Source organism: Lycorma delicatula, chromosome 8, assembly GCF_047948215.1.
Source record: "Lycorma delicatula isolate Av1 chromosome 8, ASM4794821v1, whole genome shotgun sequence".
In the NCBI taxonomy this organism is placed as follows: domain Eukaryota; kingdom Metazoa; phylum Arthropoda; class Insecta; order Hemiptera; family Fulgoridae; genus Lycorma; species Lycorma delicatula.
Genome location: NC_134462.1, coordinates 24360853 through 24378753, shown reverse-complemented (window position 1 = coordinate 24378753; position 17901 = coordinate 24360853). Strand labels below are relative to the sequence as shown.

Below are 17901 nucleotides of genomic sequence, written 5' to 3'. Positions count from 1 at the left end.
TAAAAGCATTTTATAACAAATATGCAAATGTTGTTTAATTTTATATTATTCTCATTGAACACATTAAATTAATTTTCTTGTTGTTATTATTATACATAGACGCATTATATGAAAAAATTGAATTATACGCATTATAATAATTAAATATCACAACCAAATGTGATCTGAAAATGACTAGCAAGCAATACCAAAGTTTTCATTTATAAGTCAAGTTAACGATGAAAAGTTAAACCAGTTTTTAAACAGATATACATATGTGCAATGCACAATTACAGATTGACATGAGTAAGCAGAAAACACTTTTACAGGCATTAAATTTTATAACGTTCCCAAGTAAACCGGCACAAATGACTTTATGCTGATGTAACAAAAACTTATGTTAAGGACCTTTGACAGCACCTCAAAACTATTAGTATCAAAATTTTTAAGTTAAAATACTTATATGTCTGGCCTGTCAACTAAGAAAACAAATGAATAGAGATCTAGTAAAGATAAAAGAAAGTAGAAGCTTCAATATTAGGGGAAAAATTTTGTGCTTAGATGTATAAAAGAAGCTATGACTATAATGAACTCACGATGATAAAACTAACGAATATCTGAGATTTAAAAAAAAATTTAATTACTCCACACAGTTCAAGAAATGATTCATTTTATACCTAATATGCAGAAAAGGGCTGAACTGAGAATATAACAGCAATATCAAAGGTGTAATTGGAAAGTCAAGAACTGTACTGTTCAAACAAATCATATATAAATCTAAATGAGCATAATGTTAAGTTTAAAACTTTACTTTTAGTTGTAAAAAACGTAATTATGCTGTTAGTGTTAGCACAAAGGTTAACTCATAACATTTTAGTAGTTTTTTTTTTTAATCACTTTAAAACCCAAATTAATGGAAAATAAAATACCTTCAAAATATGTCACAACTATATAAATTAGAATCTGAATTGGTTTTAAATAAAGAAAGATTCAAAATTTTTAAATGTTTTACAAAGTCCACAGAAGCATAGAAAAAAATCAAGAATATAATTGTCATATTCACACCAAGAGGTCTGAGTAAAAAAGATAAGGTAGAAAATGTAGAAGAAGAATGGGAGAATGTTAAAAAGGAAATTCTTAAATCAGCAGAAGCAAACTTAGGCGGAATAAAGAGAACTGGTAGAAAACCTTGGGTTTCAGACGATATATTGCAGCTGATGGATGAACGTAGAAAATATAAGAATGCTAGTGATGAAGAAAGTAAAAGGAACTATCGGCAATTAAGAAATGCTATAAACAGGAAGTGCAAACTGGCGAAAGAAGAGTGGATTAAAGAAAAGTGTTCAGAAGTGGAAAGAGAAATGAACATTGGTAAAATAGACGGGGCATACAGGAGAGTTAAGGAAAATTTTGGGGTACATAAATTAAAATCTAATAATGTGTTAAACAAAGATGATACACCAATAAATAATACGAAAGGTAAAGTCGATAGATGGGTGGAATATATTGAAGAGTTATACGGAGGAAATTAATTAGAAAATGGTGTTATAGAGGAAGAAGAGGAAGTTGAGGAGGATGAAATGGGAGAAACAATACTGAGATCTGAATTTAAGAGAGCATTAAAAGATTTAAATGGCAGAAAGGCTCCTGGAATAGACGGAATACCTGTAGAATTACTGCGCAGTGCAGGTGAGGAAGCGATTGATAGATTATACAAACTGGTGTGTAATATTTATGAAAATGGGGAATTTCCATCAGACTTCAAAAAAAGTGTTATAGTTATGATACCAAAGAAAGCAGGGGCAGATAAATGTGAAGAATACAGAACAATTAGTTTAACTAGTCATGCATCAAAAATCTTAACTAGAATTTTATACAGAAGAATTGAGAGGAGAGTGGAAGAAGTGTTAGGAGAAAATCCAATTTGGTTTCAGGAAAAGTATAGGGACAAGGGAAGCAATTTTAGGCCTCAGATTAATAGTAGAAGGAAGATTAAAGAAAAACAAACCAACATACTTGGCGTTTATAGACCTAGAAAAGGCTTTCATAACGTAGACTGGAATAAAATGTTCAGCATTTTAAAAAAATTAGGGTTCAAATACAGAGATAGAAGAACAATTGCTAACATGTACAGGAACCAAACAGCAACAATAGCAATTGAAGAACATAAGAAAGAAGCCCTAATAAGAAAGGGAGTCCGACAAGGATGTTCCCTATCGCCGTTACTTTTTAATCTTTACATGGAACTAGCAGTTAATGATGTTAAAGAACAATTTAGATTCGGAGTAACAGTACAAGGTGAAAAGATAAAGATGCTACGATTTGCTGATGATATAGTGATTCTAGCCGAGAGTAAGAAGGATTTAGAAGAAACAATGAACGGCATAGATGAAGTCCTACGCAAAAACTATCGCATGAAAATAAACAAGAACAAAACAAAAGTAATGAAATGTAGTAGAAATAACAAAGATGGACCACTGAATGTGAAAATAGGAGGAGAAAAGATTATGGAGGTAGAAGAATTTTGTTATTTGGGAAGTAAAATTACTAAAGATGGACGAAGCAGGAGCGATATAAAATGCCGAATAGCACAAGCTAAACGAGCCTTCAGTAAGAAATATAATTTGTTTACATCAAAAATGAATTTAAATGTCAGGAAAAGATTTTTGAAAGTGTATGTTTGGAGTGTCGCTTTATATGGAAGTGAAACTTGGACAATCGGAGTATCTGAGAAGAAAAGATTAGAAGCTTTTGAAATGTGGTGCTATAGGAGAATGTTAAAAATCAGATGGGTGGATAAAGTGACAAATGAAGAGGTATTGCGGCAAATAGATGAAGAAAGTAGCATTTGGAAAAATATAGTTAAAAGAAGAGACAGACTTATAGGCTACATACTAAGGCATCCTGGAATAGTCGCTTTAATATTGGAAGGACAGGTAGAAGGGAAAAATTGTGTAGGCAGGCCACGTTTGGAGTATGTAAAACAAATTGTTGGGGATGTAGGATGTAGAGGGTATTATACTGAAATGAAACGACTAGCACTAGATAGGGAATCTTGGAGAGCTGCATCAAACCAGTCAAATGACTGAAGACAAAAAAAAAAAATTCACACCTTAGTTTCTCCTCAACTAAATAAACAATGTATAATAAGAGCAGATCTCTCAGAGTTATTCAGCCAAAATTTTCTGTACTGAAAGTGATATGATTGATCAAAAAATAAAATACTAGACATCAAACTACACTGCAGTGTTTTAATCTCCTGTATAATTCATGCATAACCTTTTGAAATTAAGGGCTAATTATATTAACGTTACATGTTTGAAAATAAAACAATTTGTACGTAATAAATATTACTACTATAAGTGTATAAAATGTATAAATTAAACCACACAGAAAGTAATGGCACGCTCAGAATGGCTAATATTAAAAACCAATAAAAGAATCTGAATATCGTCAATAATTTCAACAACAGAAAAGAGTGGCTCTAATCTGCAGTTTTTAAATGATAGCTTAAATTTTATAAACCTGCTAAATGGTTATAGAAATAAAATAGTTGGGGAAGTCATCTAAAATTGTTTATAAAAGATAAATTCCTAAATTAGATGTGCATTCTAATTGTCAAATCAGCAGATATTAGATATAGAAATTGATGAAAAATAAAAACAGGGAGTATAGTGGAATGTGTTGGATAAAGGTTTTTTCGTTCAATTTAGAATTCATAGCAAAATTGCATTATTTTTCAGTTTGTTGTTTTGTTTTATAAACAAACATACATCATTATGGAGTATTTCATCAGTGTTAATTTTTTGTTTATTTATTTTATGAATTACTACTTTTTTGCTTATTTCTACTTTTTTAAACATTCTTGAGGATTTCCCTTTGGCATTTTATTTAGTTAATATTTCATAAAAAATAAAATAAAATTAAAGTTTTAAAAACAAAGAATGAGCAATAATTTAAATTCATTACAATTTAATTAATAACTAGCAGACCCGACAATGCTTCACTATTGCTAGATTTGAGTATATATATAGATTAAATGATCACAATTGAAAGTTAAAACATTGACAAAATGAACATTCTGGAACTTCACAAAATTTAGCCTTTTTCTTTTTCCCCCATTTTCATTTTTTAACATATTCCCTTTTCCCCTTCCAACATTCTCTTTTACTAATATACCTTTCCCCATTTCCCCCTTCTTCCCTTCTTCCCTTTTACCTTTTTGATTTTATCCTTTCTCCCGGTTTCTCCGCCCATAAATAGGTTCAGTAGTTTTTTAGTCTATAGCGGACACACATATCAGAAACATTGAAACCGAATCATAAAATATTTAGTATAGCGTGTGTTGCTTTTACATTCAACAGATAGTGCTGCTTTTTAAAAAAAAAGGCATGTTTTTATCTGCCACAGGTGTGAGATCTCTCATCAGGTATATAAAAACAAGTGCATATTCGAATGCAACATTCTGACAACATTTCAAAGCAATTGGTGAAGAACTTTCAGAGATTTAAGATTTTGAACAAACAAACATTTACATTTTTATTTATATAGATTAATAATAAAATTCAATTGAACAATCTTAAGTAAACCATTCAAACATGTAAAAATTTAAACACACAATAGCTGAAACATTTCAAAGAATAACTTTGTGCAAAATAAAAAGGTAAGAAGGGCAAATACACAAATCATTAATGTCACTTCCTTAACTGTCCCTGAGTATCGTCGATGTTATAATACCTTGTACCTTTATATGCATAACTGCCAGTAATTATTTAATAGCACCTAACAATTCTTATAGTCGATAAGTAAGGGTCACAGTTTAACAAATCAGAATTTTTTTTTTAGATTCAAAAAAAATAAATATTATACTGAAATTTTCTTTAATGCACCAGATAAAAGAAAAACCAATGTTTAAAATATTAACCACAGAGATAAAGATTTTCTAATTAAATTAAACTATTTGAAAATAATAATCCCGCTAATACAGATACTAAAACTATTAAAAAGATTAATTGGAGGTCCATAATGGATTGATGGTAAAAACTATTTGGGATAGTATTGAAATCCAAACTGCATTTCTAAATCCTCAACTCAATCCTTAATTCTAATTTCTCAGATACCACAGGAATTATCTTGGTCACTACGGTTGCATGCTATCTCTTCTTGTAGCTAGTGATCATTCCTTTATTAAGAATCTCCATATTATATGAAAAACAATTAAGGTAATTAAAACTAACAAATGAAAAGGTCTTATGATTATATTGCCGATGGAGTAGCTGCTTCCTCTTCCTCTATTGTAAGGCTTCAACAAGATATATGAACATATGAAAACCGTTCCAAGACTGCACTGTTCTTCTAAGGTAAACATAACACATGGCTAATCATGTGAAAAGAATTCTCATTAATGATAATGATAGTCTTTCTGTTGCCCATAAAGTGAAATTTTTTGTCATTTTATTAGACGACAAGTTCTCTTGGAATGACCTTCAATCGCCTGAATTTACAAAAAATCCAACTACAGAGCAGTGCTTAATAAAACATAATCTTATCATTAGTAAATATTTATTATATTTGATAAATTTCCATTTAAAGTATAATATTATCTCTTGGAGCTCCATGAAAAAGTTACCACCAGTTGAAAACAAAAGGAAAAATGGGCTGTCCGATTACTGTTTAGCACCCAAGTATGAATCATGTAGGCCAAAAATTAAAAATGTTCAGCAACAGAATGCTTCAGCTTACAAGATCTTATTATAATTTGGCTTACAAGAAGCCTTATTATACTTATGCAATTTTTAATTAATCACCAAACCGTTTTAAAAATCTTCCCACCAATTTACCTAAAATCCAATCAAAAGATTTTTTTTGTTGATGAACCTTTTACATAATAACTATAAAAAGACCTCAGTTTTTACACCCCGTTCAAAATATATAAATATATGATAAATAATTTTCATAATGGCTTCTGGAATAAGAATTATTTTTTATATTTAATACCTACACATATTTACTTTTAACATTATTTCAAGAAATTATATTTGAAATAATTAATATGGACTTCAATTAAATTTATTTTTTTTTTATAATTAGTTGTGTATTTTGCAATGCTCTACAATAAACGTTTTAGCATATCCTTTGATCCAGCCTGCCAAATTCTGTAGCAGTTCCTTTTTTTTATTTGTGGAACATTTCCAGCAATTCTTAATGTGACTGATATATAATTTATTATTATATAACAATCTGAATAAAATGATATTGATTTACTTATTTATCAAATTCAGATTGGCTGCTGAAAATAAACCAATGTCACAGCAACACACACTGAAACCATCAAGAATGCATAATTCTTGTTAACATGCTCATCTACTGACACTTCTTTGTATTCCTGGTAAAGCAGTAAACTATGATTTTCTATAGATTGTGAGGTACGATTTGTTTCCACAAGCAGGTCATAAATCTGTTAAGATGCTTGTTTATTGTATCACATTTATTATTAATGTTATGAATGACAGTGCTGTGAAAAAAATGAATGTCAAAAATTTGGAGGAAGCTGCATCTACAGAGCAAACAATTTGAGCCAACAAAATTAAAACAAATAAATGATTGTTACAATGTTTTAAAAGGCACAGGGAATTTTGCTGACAACATCCATGGGATCAGGGGCCAAAAAAATAGGAACACAATCACAAATTAATCAAAAATGCTTTTTGTAAAAGCTGTTACCACAACACACTGTTCAAACTGTGTATCTTTATCAAGATTGTCTGCATAAACTTTACACAGAAAATGAAACATCAAAACTTCAACTAATTAAGAAATAAAGTACAGATTATATAATAAAATCAAAATGTGTATATATATATTTTTTTAAATCAATTCTTTTAAGAATTATACTCCTCTGTATTATAAACAAATATATTTATTTTACTTTTTTTTATTAGATCAACCAAAGTACAGATTAAATAAAGTACGATGACTTAATTTATTCCACTATATATGCAGTAGCATTTCCACGATTTACTCGCATCATCAGGTGCATTACATACTCATATTCATTTCAAATTACATTACAAACTTCATAAAATATAATAACATACATGCACGTATTTATTTTATTTTAAATTTTAAACCATTAATTTTTTTTATTTTAAGAATTTAAACTTTTATTAAGTTAAATTAAAAACTAAAAAAAAAAAAAAAAAAAAAAAAATTAAATATGAAAAATTAATTAAAATTAAATTGTAAAAAATTTTACATATGTAAAAATATGATGTAAAGGCATAAAATCAATTAAAATTAAAAATTCAAATTAAAATAATTTTAAGTTAAATTATTATTATTTAAGTAAAAATTAATAAAATAATTTTAATTTAAAATTATTTTATTAATTTGATTTTAATTTTATTATTTGATTTTAATTTTAACTGATTTTATGCCTTAATGCATTTTTACAATTTCATTTTTAATGTTAATTTTAATTAATTTTTCAATTAATTTTTTTTTTAATTTAACTGAATAAAGGTTTAGATTCTTAAAATAAAAAGATTAAAGGTTTTAAATTTTAAATAAAATAAATAAATGCACAATATGTTGTTATATTTTATGAAGTTTGTAATGTAATTTGAGGTGAATATGAATATGTAATGCAGCTAAATGTGAGTAAATTACAAAAGCGCTCCTGCATATACAGTGAAATAAGATAAGTCATCCTACTTTATTGATGCTGTACTTCGGCTGATCTAATAAAATAAAATAAAATGTATAAATATACAGAGTGTTTCACCAAAAACAGAAAGAATTTCAGGAGAAGCTCTACCAGTGAAAATAATGAATAAAGTTTATATAAACATGAGTCCGTAAACACTTCATCAGCAAGTTACGGTTGGCGAAAGATTTCACCATGATTCCTGGGCAAAGAGTAAAATAAAACCATACTGAAATTCTAGGAACCCAAATTAAGGGATAAGCTTGATGGTTTCCTATGATTTTTGATCTGACAAATTGAATAAAAACAGGTTTCAGAACTCTTATCTGCAGTGGTTTGTGAGAAAACTGAGCTAGAATGCAAAACATTGTGGTGAAAACCCTGTTTTGTTATGTTTTATGTGCAATAACTTTGTTACATGGGTAATATGTATATGTAAAAATTTTAAACAAAACTTGTAGAGAATTTAATTCTGAACAAAATAATGATTAAATAGACTACTAAAAAACAAAACCAAGTTACAAAAAATTAATTTTATTAACATCAAAATATCCGAATGTGGCTAAAAAAATGCATTAATTTTTAAACAGAAAGAATAATACTTTTAACATCCGAGAATATTTAGGATATTTTGATGTTAATAAAATTAATTTTTTGCAACTTGGTTTTGTTTTTTAGTAGAGCTGAAAATTTTTACTTATTTATTACAGTATATTATAGTTCATATAGTTCACAGCTGTACAAGCTCTAAAGCCTACAAATTATGGTTTGCGTGCTACCTTCACAAATTAAACAATGAAGAGTGACAATGAAAACTTTCTTATCATATATTCAGTGACAAATCAACAATTCATGTTAATAGCAGAGTAAACACTCAATGTATGTATCTGGAGATCAGAAAATCCTCAGAAAATATTGCTGTGCAAATGAGACTTCCCAAAACAATGTTTTTTTGTGGTGTATCCTGAAAGCAAGTTCACGGACATTTCTTTCTCATGGAAGCAAGCATGTCTGGAATGAACTCTCTTGATACACTACAACTATGGCTCTTTCCTCAACTGCAATACGAACCATAGAAATTTATTTGGCAAAAAGATGGTGCACCTCCTCAATGGCATACGTGACTGGTTAAATTAAATTCTCCCCAACCACTGGATCAGTCGTCGGGGACCAGATGACAGGAGTTGTTTGCTGTAGCCTCTACGTTTGCCCGATCTGGCCCCATGCAATTTTTTTCTTCAATGGTTTATAAAGAATCTTTGTGTATGTGCCACCGTTACCACCTGACCTAGCCAACTTGACATAGGACTGAAGCAGCCTTCACATCAATTATTCCATACTTGCAGATTAACTCTCCTATCGGGCGGATGAGTGCCGCTGACGAATGGTGCTCACATTGAATACTTATAGGAAAAACTGTTCAAGTTGATCTTTCATAATAAATATTACGTAACTTTACAACCACAGTATTAATTTTGAAACACAAAGTGTATACGGCAGACTTGCGATTATCCAAGATAATTGGGGCCAAGACCACCTTGGATGTGCAGAAACTCAGACAATATGGAGGTTAAGTGCTATTGGGCTAAAAATAACAAAAACTATTAAAAATGTACAGAATTAGTTTATTCTAAAAAAAAAACGTAAAATAAACATAATTACAGATCTGTAAGCATGCAGAAACCGAGATTATTTTTTTTAAAAAGTCTTTGATTTTTGAGTCATACTCTGTGCTCTCTTAAGACAATGCTGTAGAGACAGTATGTCATGTGGCATGCACTCTTCCTGTTGCTCTATGTAAGTAAGAATGGCTTAGATCACTTTCAGCCCATTAGAGTGCAATATTTTTGGGGTTATCTCTTCCGTATCGTCGTCCTCTTCATTATCTTTAGAATTGTTGACCATATCAATAACTGCTTCATTGGTGATCTCCACTTGCACTAATCACAAATATCTTCACTGTTAATTTGATCAACAGGTAGCTCATTGACTAGTTACTAGTTTCAATAGTTTACTTACATTGTCCTGTTCTGGCACTTTTTTGGGGGGTGATCTTTCTAAGCTACATAAATTCTTCCAAGATTTTTCAATAGTAGTGGTTTTCACCTCATCCCACACTAAAACAATCCAGGATGCTAAATCTTTTAATGCGACTTTCTTTTAGAGCCTCCCTAACAGTCATTTCTTCATCTAATCTTGCGATCAACATCTGGAGAAGCCTTCACCGGTAATTTCTCTTCGTCGTTTCTAGAACCCCATGTAATGACAGGAATTTGATAATGATCAAATTCTGTTTGTACATTAATCAGATTTAAATTTTATCTATATTTGTAAATATAATATTTTTTCTAAAATATTATATATTACATTATATTAATATTGTATATTATATTTACAAGTACAGACAAAAGTTTCATTTGAATAATGTACTGACAGAATTTTATAATGAATTTCTTATCAAAACCGCCTTAGATAACAGCACATTAATATAATTTAAATAAAAATTCAATATATTTTAGAACAGTAGTGTATGTGTGGCTAGCCACATAACAAAATTTTTTTATCTTATATGACCACGTATTTTTATATGTTTACAATTTTAATGTGTAATTTTTAAAAAGAATATGTTTTACTAACTGATGATAAGGGAAACCCTCAAAAGGCACTTTTATGTAATAAGCATAAGGGTAAGAGGCATTATTGAGTTCTGTACTCTTGGTTGTAAACTTTTTATACTTTTGTCTTTGACATAATTAGTACAGAAGGGAATATGAACATATGCAATAACAAAAAAAGAATTGATTTCACTAAGTTTCACACACACACACACACACACACACACACACACACACACACACACACACACACACACACACCCACAACCCTTAATAAAACAAGTTTAAATAAAAAAAATTAATTTAATTAATACAAAAAGAATGTCATATGCAAAGAATAAAATTTGAAAATTATAACAAAAAATTAAATTTTAATGGCAGAAAACAAAATTAAATTATTACATTAAACTAAAGAACATTTTAAATAAATCCAGAATAAATTAAAAATTAAGTAGTTATGCTAGTACATGCTTGTTTGTGTACTCTAACACATTTATATTACACCACAGTTATAATAATTACATGGATTAAAAATACATATTATTTTGGATTATTAATAATTATTATAACTTTAAGCTAGTCATTTCAAGTTGTGAGATGTATTCTGCACCAAATCTAATATGAAAGGATTATTTTAAAAAAAAAACCTTATTTATTATGAATAGATTATTTTAAAAAAAAACCCTAATCTACCCAACCCTTAACCTATTGCAGTCTTTTGTACTGATATGTTATAATATTAAATGTTGTATAAAGTTTAATATATCCATAGATAATTATTATTATTAATGTAAAGGTGGTATATTCATAATTATATTTACTGTTATTTAACTGTGCTCACACAAAATAGTTTTTAACCTGAACCTTAACTAATGATAACTAGTGAAGTTTGATAACTATAAAATTTGTATAATTTATTTCATCTAAGAACCTTTCTTTCAATTTCATTAATATATTATTTTTAATAGAATTTTTGGTAGACCTGTTGTTAATGATGCTTTTCTAAAGTAGGTTAGAAACCCTTTTAAATATTTAATTAAATGATATATTTGACCTAAAAAGTATTTGTTCTTTTAATACGTTCAAAATTTAGTACATTTGTATTTTTCATATCATTCAAATGTTAACATGTTTGTTTTTATATAACATGAAAATTTTAGATGCTATTGATTAATGTCTTCATACTGCCTTCTTTTTCATGACTGTAACCAACAATTTGTTAGTCACACAATGAGAATGAATGATTTTTACTAACTCACTCTGAAGTTTTAACTGTTTGTTTATATCAGTTTCAAACATAAGAGAACTGAATTATAGTGCCTACATTCTTTCTTTTATGTGTGGGCAAATATGACCAAGTCAGTCTGAAGTTGTATTTAATGCAATCATTGTTTAATTGCACACTCCTGCATCTGTAGTTTTGTCAGTTTTAGAAGTGAAGAAGTAGCTTTCTTTTCTGAAAACCTTATAATGTTGATATATGTTAATGTTATATATTTTGAGAGTAGATGTATTTCAGAGTTTGAATGCTTTGAAAGTGTGTCCGGATAAAAAAAAAAACCTGTATCCATGAAACAAGGAACATGTTCAATTACTACACATAACAGAATCAAAATTTGGAAATTACCTCACATAAACAAGTTGCACATCAAATAATAACTGTTCTAACATACTAGAGCAAAATGAAAATTAAATTAAATCTATAAAAACCAATCACTTGTATTATACTTAAGAGATTTCATAATCACTGAAAATAACAAACACCATTGACAAAGTACTACCAGAATGTCCACTAAGAGAAGTACTGATAACAAGAAGTACATCAATGTGTACTCTTCAAGAAAGGCCTGTAAACTTGTCAAAATACGGCACAATAAACATTGTTTTGGGGAGTCTCATTCAAACTGCAATGTTTTGTCAGAATTTTCTAATCCCAGATATGTGCATTATGAGTGTTTATTTTTCTACCAACATGAAATGTTGATACGTCACTGAATGCGACACAATAAAGAAAGTTTTGATCACTGTGCATCATTTCATTTGCGAAGTATGGCCAACAAGAAGGCAAGTGGAAGGAATTCTACTTACACGCTAACAGAGCAAAGTAAGGTATAAGTTCTTTCCCCTTGCTCACACTACAGCTCCAGAAGTACTTTTAAAAAATTAATCTGAACATCAGTCATTCAAAATTTTTAATCATTTTGATCAACTTCATCATACTGTTCAATGAACCATTGATCATTTCAGCAACTGAGAAAGAATAGTAATGCAATTATCTCTGGGATATTTTTACTAATATGTACAACTTAACTTTAAATTCATTAACTGACACCTAAATCAACATAAGCTAACAGTAGTAATGTTTTGCAACTAACCTATATGTTGATGTAAATTCTGCGTTCAACACTTTGAAGCCTACACCTATTTAAGTAATCCCATATTGGCATGGGTGTCAAGAAATGCATTCCCCTTCACAGTCTGCAGCTTATTTCTATACACTACTGAGGAGGCCTGGAAGTTTTTAGGCCTTCAAGACCATGTATTTAGAATGAAATGACTTTTTTGAGATTTGGTACAATTTAAAGCCGCTCTCTTCTTTAATTAAATTACCCCCTCCTCTTTTATAACAATATACTTTTAAGTAAGTAAAATTTACTTAAAAGTTCTGCAATTTCAAAATTTTGATTCTGAGTTTAACTGTTGTTGAAGTATGTAGATTACTTCTTTGATCCTCAACATTGTAAATCTTACCTGGTTTTTAGTCATTACAAATTATTTTAACAGCTAACAAGTACTATAACATAACTATAACCAAATAAAAATAAAGTGCAATTTAAAGTATTTGATCATAAAGCATTCTACAAAATTTTATATGAGCTCTTACATATAAAAAATGTGTTTTAAATCATTTGGAAATGTGCCCACTTCTAACAGAATGGAAATAAGCTCAAACATATAATATCAAAATTGAATCAAATAAGGTATTTGGATTAAACAAGTTCCTTTATAATTGAAGAATTAGTAATGTTAAAATATTTTCAAGGCATATTATAATTATTAGTTCCATAGTTGTAAATGACTGCAATATTCAAAAAGTATGCCAATAAATCATTAAGCTTTTTATTTCCAACTCCTTATCACAGAAATGCTGCAAGAAATTCACAAAATTTAACAGACACTAAGTAATGTCTGCTGGAAATTAAAAATTTTTTAGTAAGAAATTTGTTATGTTTATGGATGGCAATAATACTAAGGGTAGTTTTAAAATTGATTTGGATACATATAAACTTAAAACTTTTCAAAATTTTTCCCCTACGATCTCTCTTTTTCTGTTTAGCTTCCGCAAACCACTATAAGATATTTCTTCAGAGGATGAATGACGATGATATATATGAATGTAAAATGAAGTGTACATTCTTGTAGTCTCAGGTCGACCATTCCCGAGATTTGTGGTTAATTGAAACCCAACCATCAAACAACATATCCATTGATATCCACATATATACAACATACCCCCACAAATCAACATATACATACAACAGTATCCAAGATCTAGTATTCAAATACGTATAAAAGTAACTGCCTTTACTAGGATTTGAACCTTAGAACTCTCAACTTTGAAATCAGGTAATTTGTGATGAGAAGTTTAAGCACTAGACCAACACGGTGGGTAACCCTTATGACCTAATTAGTAATTTTAAAACACCTAAATTAATCACTATTCATTATGCATCTGAAATTGGTTAATAGTTTTTTAAACTTAAATCCTTCTTAGGTTATAATTTAATTTAAAAATTATTATTATTGGAATTCCTATTAGGTTTAAAATAATTGGTATAATTTTTTTTTTAACTTTTTTATTACACCGGAAAACGTTTTTATTACACTTGATAATACACTGGAAAAAGTCTATACAAATTTACAGGTAACTTAGACAGTACTTCTGCATGACCTTAATGGTTATTAAGGATTACAATGAAGAAATCTATTAGGTTCTAAATCAGCAATAATACTGTTGATCAGCAATATTACTGTTGATAATACTGTTGTGTTGGGTTGATTACACTACATATGATCAATGATGGTTCTCTACCATAGTAGATGATGAATGATTGCTCTTCTACCATAGTTAAAAGGATAAAATCATGAGCTGAAGTTAATTATATCATAAAATCATGTACAATAAATCAAAAGATAACAATTATCTTTCTTTAAAGAGTATTGTGGAAAAAGAATAAAGAAGCTGAGGTCTAATTAATGAGATGATTATCAATTTTTTCAGGTTGTAGGAAGTAACATGTGAGAAATGAAGTTAGCCAAAATTTATATGTATAAATATACAAAATATGCTACTCTATTAAAATAATATGGTAACATATAATACTGATAGGATTAATTAATATTGATATGATTAAGAACAGTACTGACAAAGCAATCAACAATACTCCTTTCTTTAATAATTTTTTTATAAACATGTAATTGTCCTCATGTATGTTTGAAAATATGAACAAACCTTCCAACTTTAAAACTAAGAAACCTAACCACAATCAGATAAAGGAAGAATAGGAGGATAATGATGATGACAGTGATGTATCTTCTGAATTATGGCGATTCAGATGCATACAATTTTGGAAGCTCCATTTTTTCTAATTTATATAGTCATGTATTAACAAATAATTTTCTTTATTTATATAAACAACATCCTGTTGATAATCTATAGATACATTGGAATCTGATGTATTTAAATAATCTGGCACATTATTACATAACACTAACCTTAAAATTATAATAATACAACTTACTAAAAAGTATTAAATATTGTGATTGCAGTCTTTTCTTGTATTGAAAGACAGACAAACAAATTTTTGGTGTTGAATGTTAAATCTGAATGTGGATAAATACATTAAATAGTCTTTTGAAACTGTTATTTTATAAATTGATGAACTAAGAGAATTTTTAATTTTATATATTTTAACATTACTGGTTTTTCCCTTTATTTTCACTTGCTTATTATATTCACTGCTCTCTAAGGTCTAAGCTTGGTTGTGATACATAATGTGTTGGTACTTCAAAACATGGCTGTTATAACTACAGATTACATGATGAATTTTGGGAAAAATGTTTTATCCAGTTCCTTTGGATATTAAAATAATTTAACAGTCTTTGTGTATAAAAACTAGGTTGATTTATGAAAAGTAAAGAAAATAAAATAGTATAAAATTACAACAATAAAAGCTTATACATTTTTTTTTTTTGTCAACCTCATGGATTTAAAAGAGGAATAAACAGTAAGATATCAAAGGGGGCATCCTCTGAACAAAGGGTAATCAAAGTTCTTTTTACTTTTATATTAACTTGTTAATATTCAATAAAAGAATTTTCCCTAAGTAAATTACTGAAGCGGTTTTTGTCCCACTGCCATTTTCTATCTATTAACATAAAGTAATTACTTTACTCTGTATTGTGTACTTCATGTATTAGGAAACACGTATAATGCAATGTTTATATGACATACTCAACATTAACTGATTAAAAAAAAAATTATGATGTTAAGTGATAAATATATGTATAGTATACAAAAGAAAAGAAAAACTGAATAAAAAATTGTAAAATTCTTCAAGTCATTCCATTCCATTATGATCAAAATAAATTGAAAATAATAATTTTAGTACTTTCTGTAGACGTAATTATTAAATGATTATGAATATCTTTTGAGAACTAGGTTAGGCAGCGATAAAATTTCAACATAGTCAAAAATAATAAAATCCATCAGTCTAAATAAATCTTTATGAGTAGTTAAAACGAATCGGTTGCAGCATAAATCTATTTATAAAACATAAAGGTGTTCTTATGCAATTGTTAAATACCTAACTTAACAAAATTTGTCAACCCATTGCATGCATGGTTAATGAACTTAAATTACACTTTAAAATGAACAACAAAACAATTACATACCATTATGAGAAGTATTTCCGATTCTTTCAAAATTATTCGTATCTGAAAACAGAAGATTAGATTATAATATACAAGTGCGAAAAATGTAATAAATTAATTACAAAATCTACACAAATCAGTACACTCACCCGCCATGTTGAAACAAACATGGATACATTATAGACCAGACCACGTGACTCTGTAAATGCGCATTTATTTTTTTTTTTATAGTTTGTATTTTGAATTAATTATAATGACTGATAGTAAACAAAATTTTAAAAAAGTTTTATACAATGGCTTTTTAAACTTTTTTTTTATTTGAAAGAAACCTGGTGACGTATTATAAAAATAATTACGAGAATTTCGATTTATTAAGAAGTTAGCAATAAAATGTTTAAAAATACAATTGTACTAACGAAGATGTTTAATATATTTTCTTTATTAATAACAAATCTACAATCTACCAGCTATTTTGATTCGTATTTTTATTTAAAAAACCTCTGACAAATAAATATTAGCCCTGAGCTGCTTTGCTAAGTTTCAATAATACTAATAAAATTTTTTATTTAATGAATATAAATTGTTTAATTGAATTGCTCCTATTTACCAACTACTTTTGTATCTTGCAACTTATATTTTAATTACTGTAATTCTTTGAAAAAATTATTCAATTACATTGAAAGATCTTATAAATCAATTTGTGTAACCTTTTCTTAAATTTTCTTTTATTATAATGAAGAATGAACATCTTATTTATTTATATCTTAGAACCTATAAAAAAAGTAGACGAAATATAACAATCAACGTCACATACGACATCTTTTGATTAAAAAACTAACTGCAGTTGTACAATACAAATCTCATCCAATTGAAAGGGTTGAATCAAGATAGCAAACTCCATCTACGGTCAGCACTTCCTAGCGGCTGTAATAACACCCTCAAGAATGTCTGTCGAGGGGGTTTAGATGTAAGAAAACGTTTAGAATGCTTATTTTTAATTAAGTGTCTAGTTAATAGTTGAAAAATACCTACACATACATATATATATATATATATACACACACACACACACACACCCCCACCACACGCACACACACACACACTTTTTTTTCTAATCTGTATAGCAAGTTTTATATGTATTATAATTAAAACTCTTTGTAGTTAATGTAAAAAAAAATATGTTTTTACATAATTTATTTTGTTTTAATAAAAATGAAGTAAATTTTACTATTCATTTCCATCACTTGTAAAAAATTTAAATACTTTCCTGTTCTAAACTGGTGTGTGATTGAATTAGAACATTAATACAATACTATGTTTTAATAAAGGTGTAAACAGAACAGACTAATACTTTATAGGAAGAAAATAATTTGTTTTTAATGTAAATTTTATATTTTTTCTGAATTCCTCTGTTGTGATAAAATAAAGCTTTACCATCATTCTCGAACAAGTCTCTTGACCGATATTTTTATTCTTACAGACATTGCACAGGTGTAGATTGTAGAAAATTTCTTAAAATGTACTTCAAAATTGGATTTGTATATAAAATTCTTATTAATTGAGCGAAATTTATTTTCATAAAAATTATTTAGATACGGATTTTTGTTTTTAAATATTTTAGGGTGGCTAAGCTGTTTGCTTGTTTATAGCCTCAGGCTGTGTGTCAAG

General features: G+C 28.3%; 1 protein-coding gene across 2 annotated transcripts in view; it reads right to left on the bottom strand.

Moving 5' to 3' along the window:
- Positions 1–16467, bottom strand: part of LOC142328667 (serine/threonine-protein phosphatase 4 regulatory subunit 1-like) — a 343237-nt gene extending 326770 nt beyond the window's left edge. Inside the window, exons 1-2 of one of the 2 annotated variants that reach the window (XM_075372572.1) lie at positions 16383–16467; positions 16255–16296 (exon numbers count right to left, since the gene is read on the bottom strand). In XM_075372572.1, coding sequence (XP_075228687.1) covers positions 16255–16296; positions 16383–16389 — 49 coding nt within the window. In that variant the 5' untranslated portion in view covers positions 16390–16467. The remainder of the gene's footprint in view (positions 1–16254; positions 16297–16382) is intronic. The other variant, XM_075372571.1, reaches the window with a different exon arrangement.
- Between the last annotated feature and the right edge of the window lie 1434 nt (positions 16468–17901).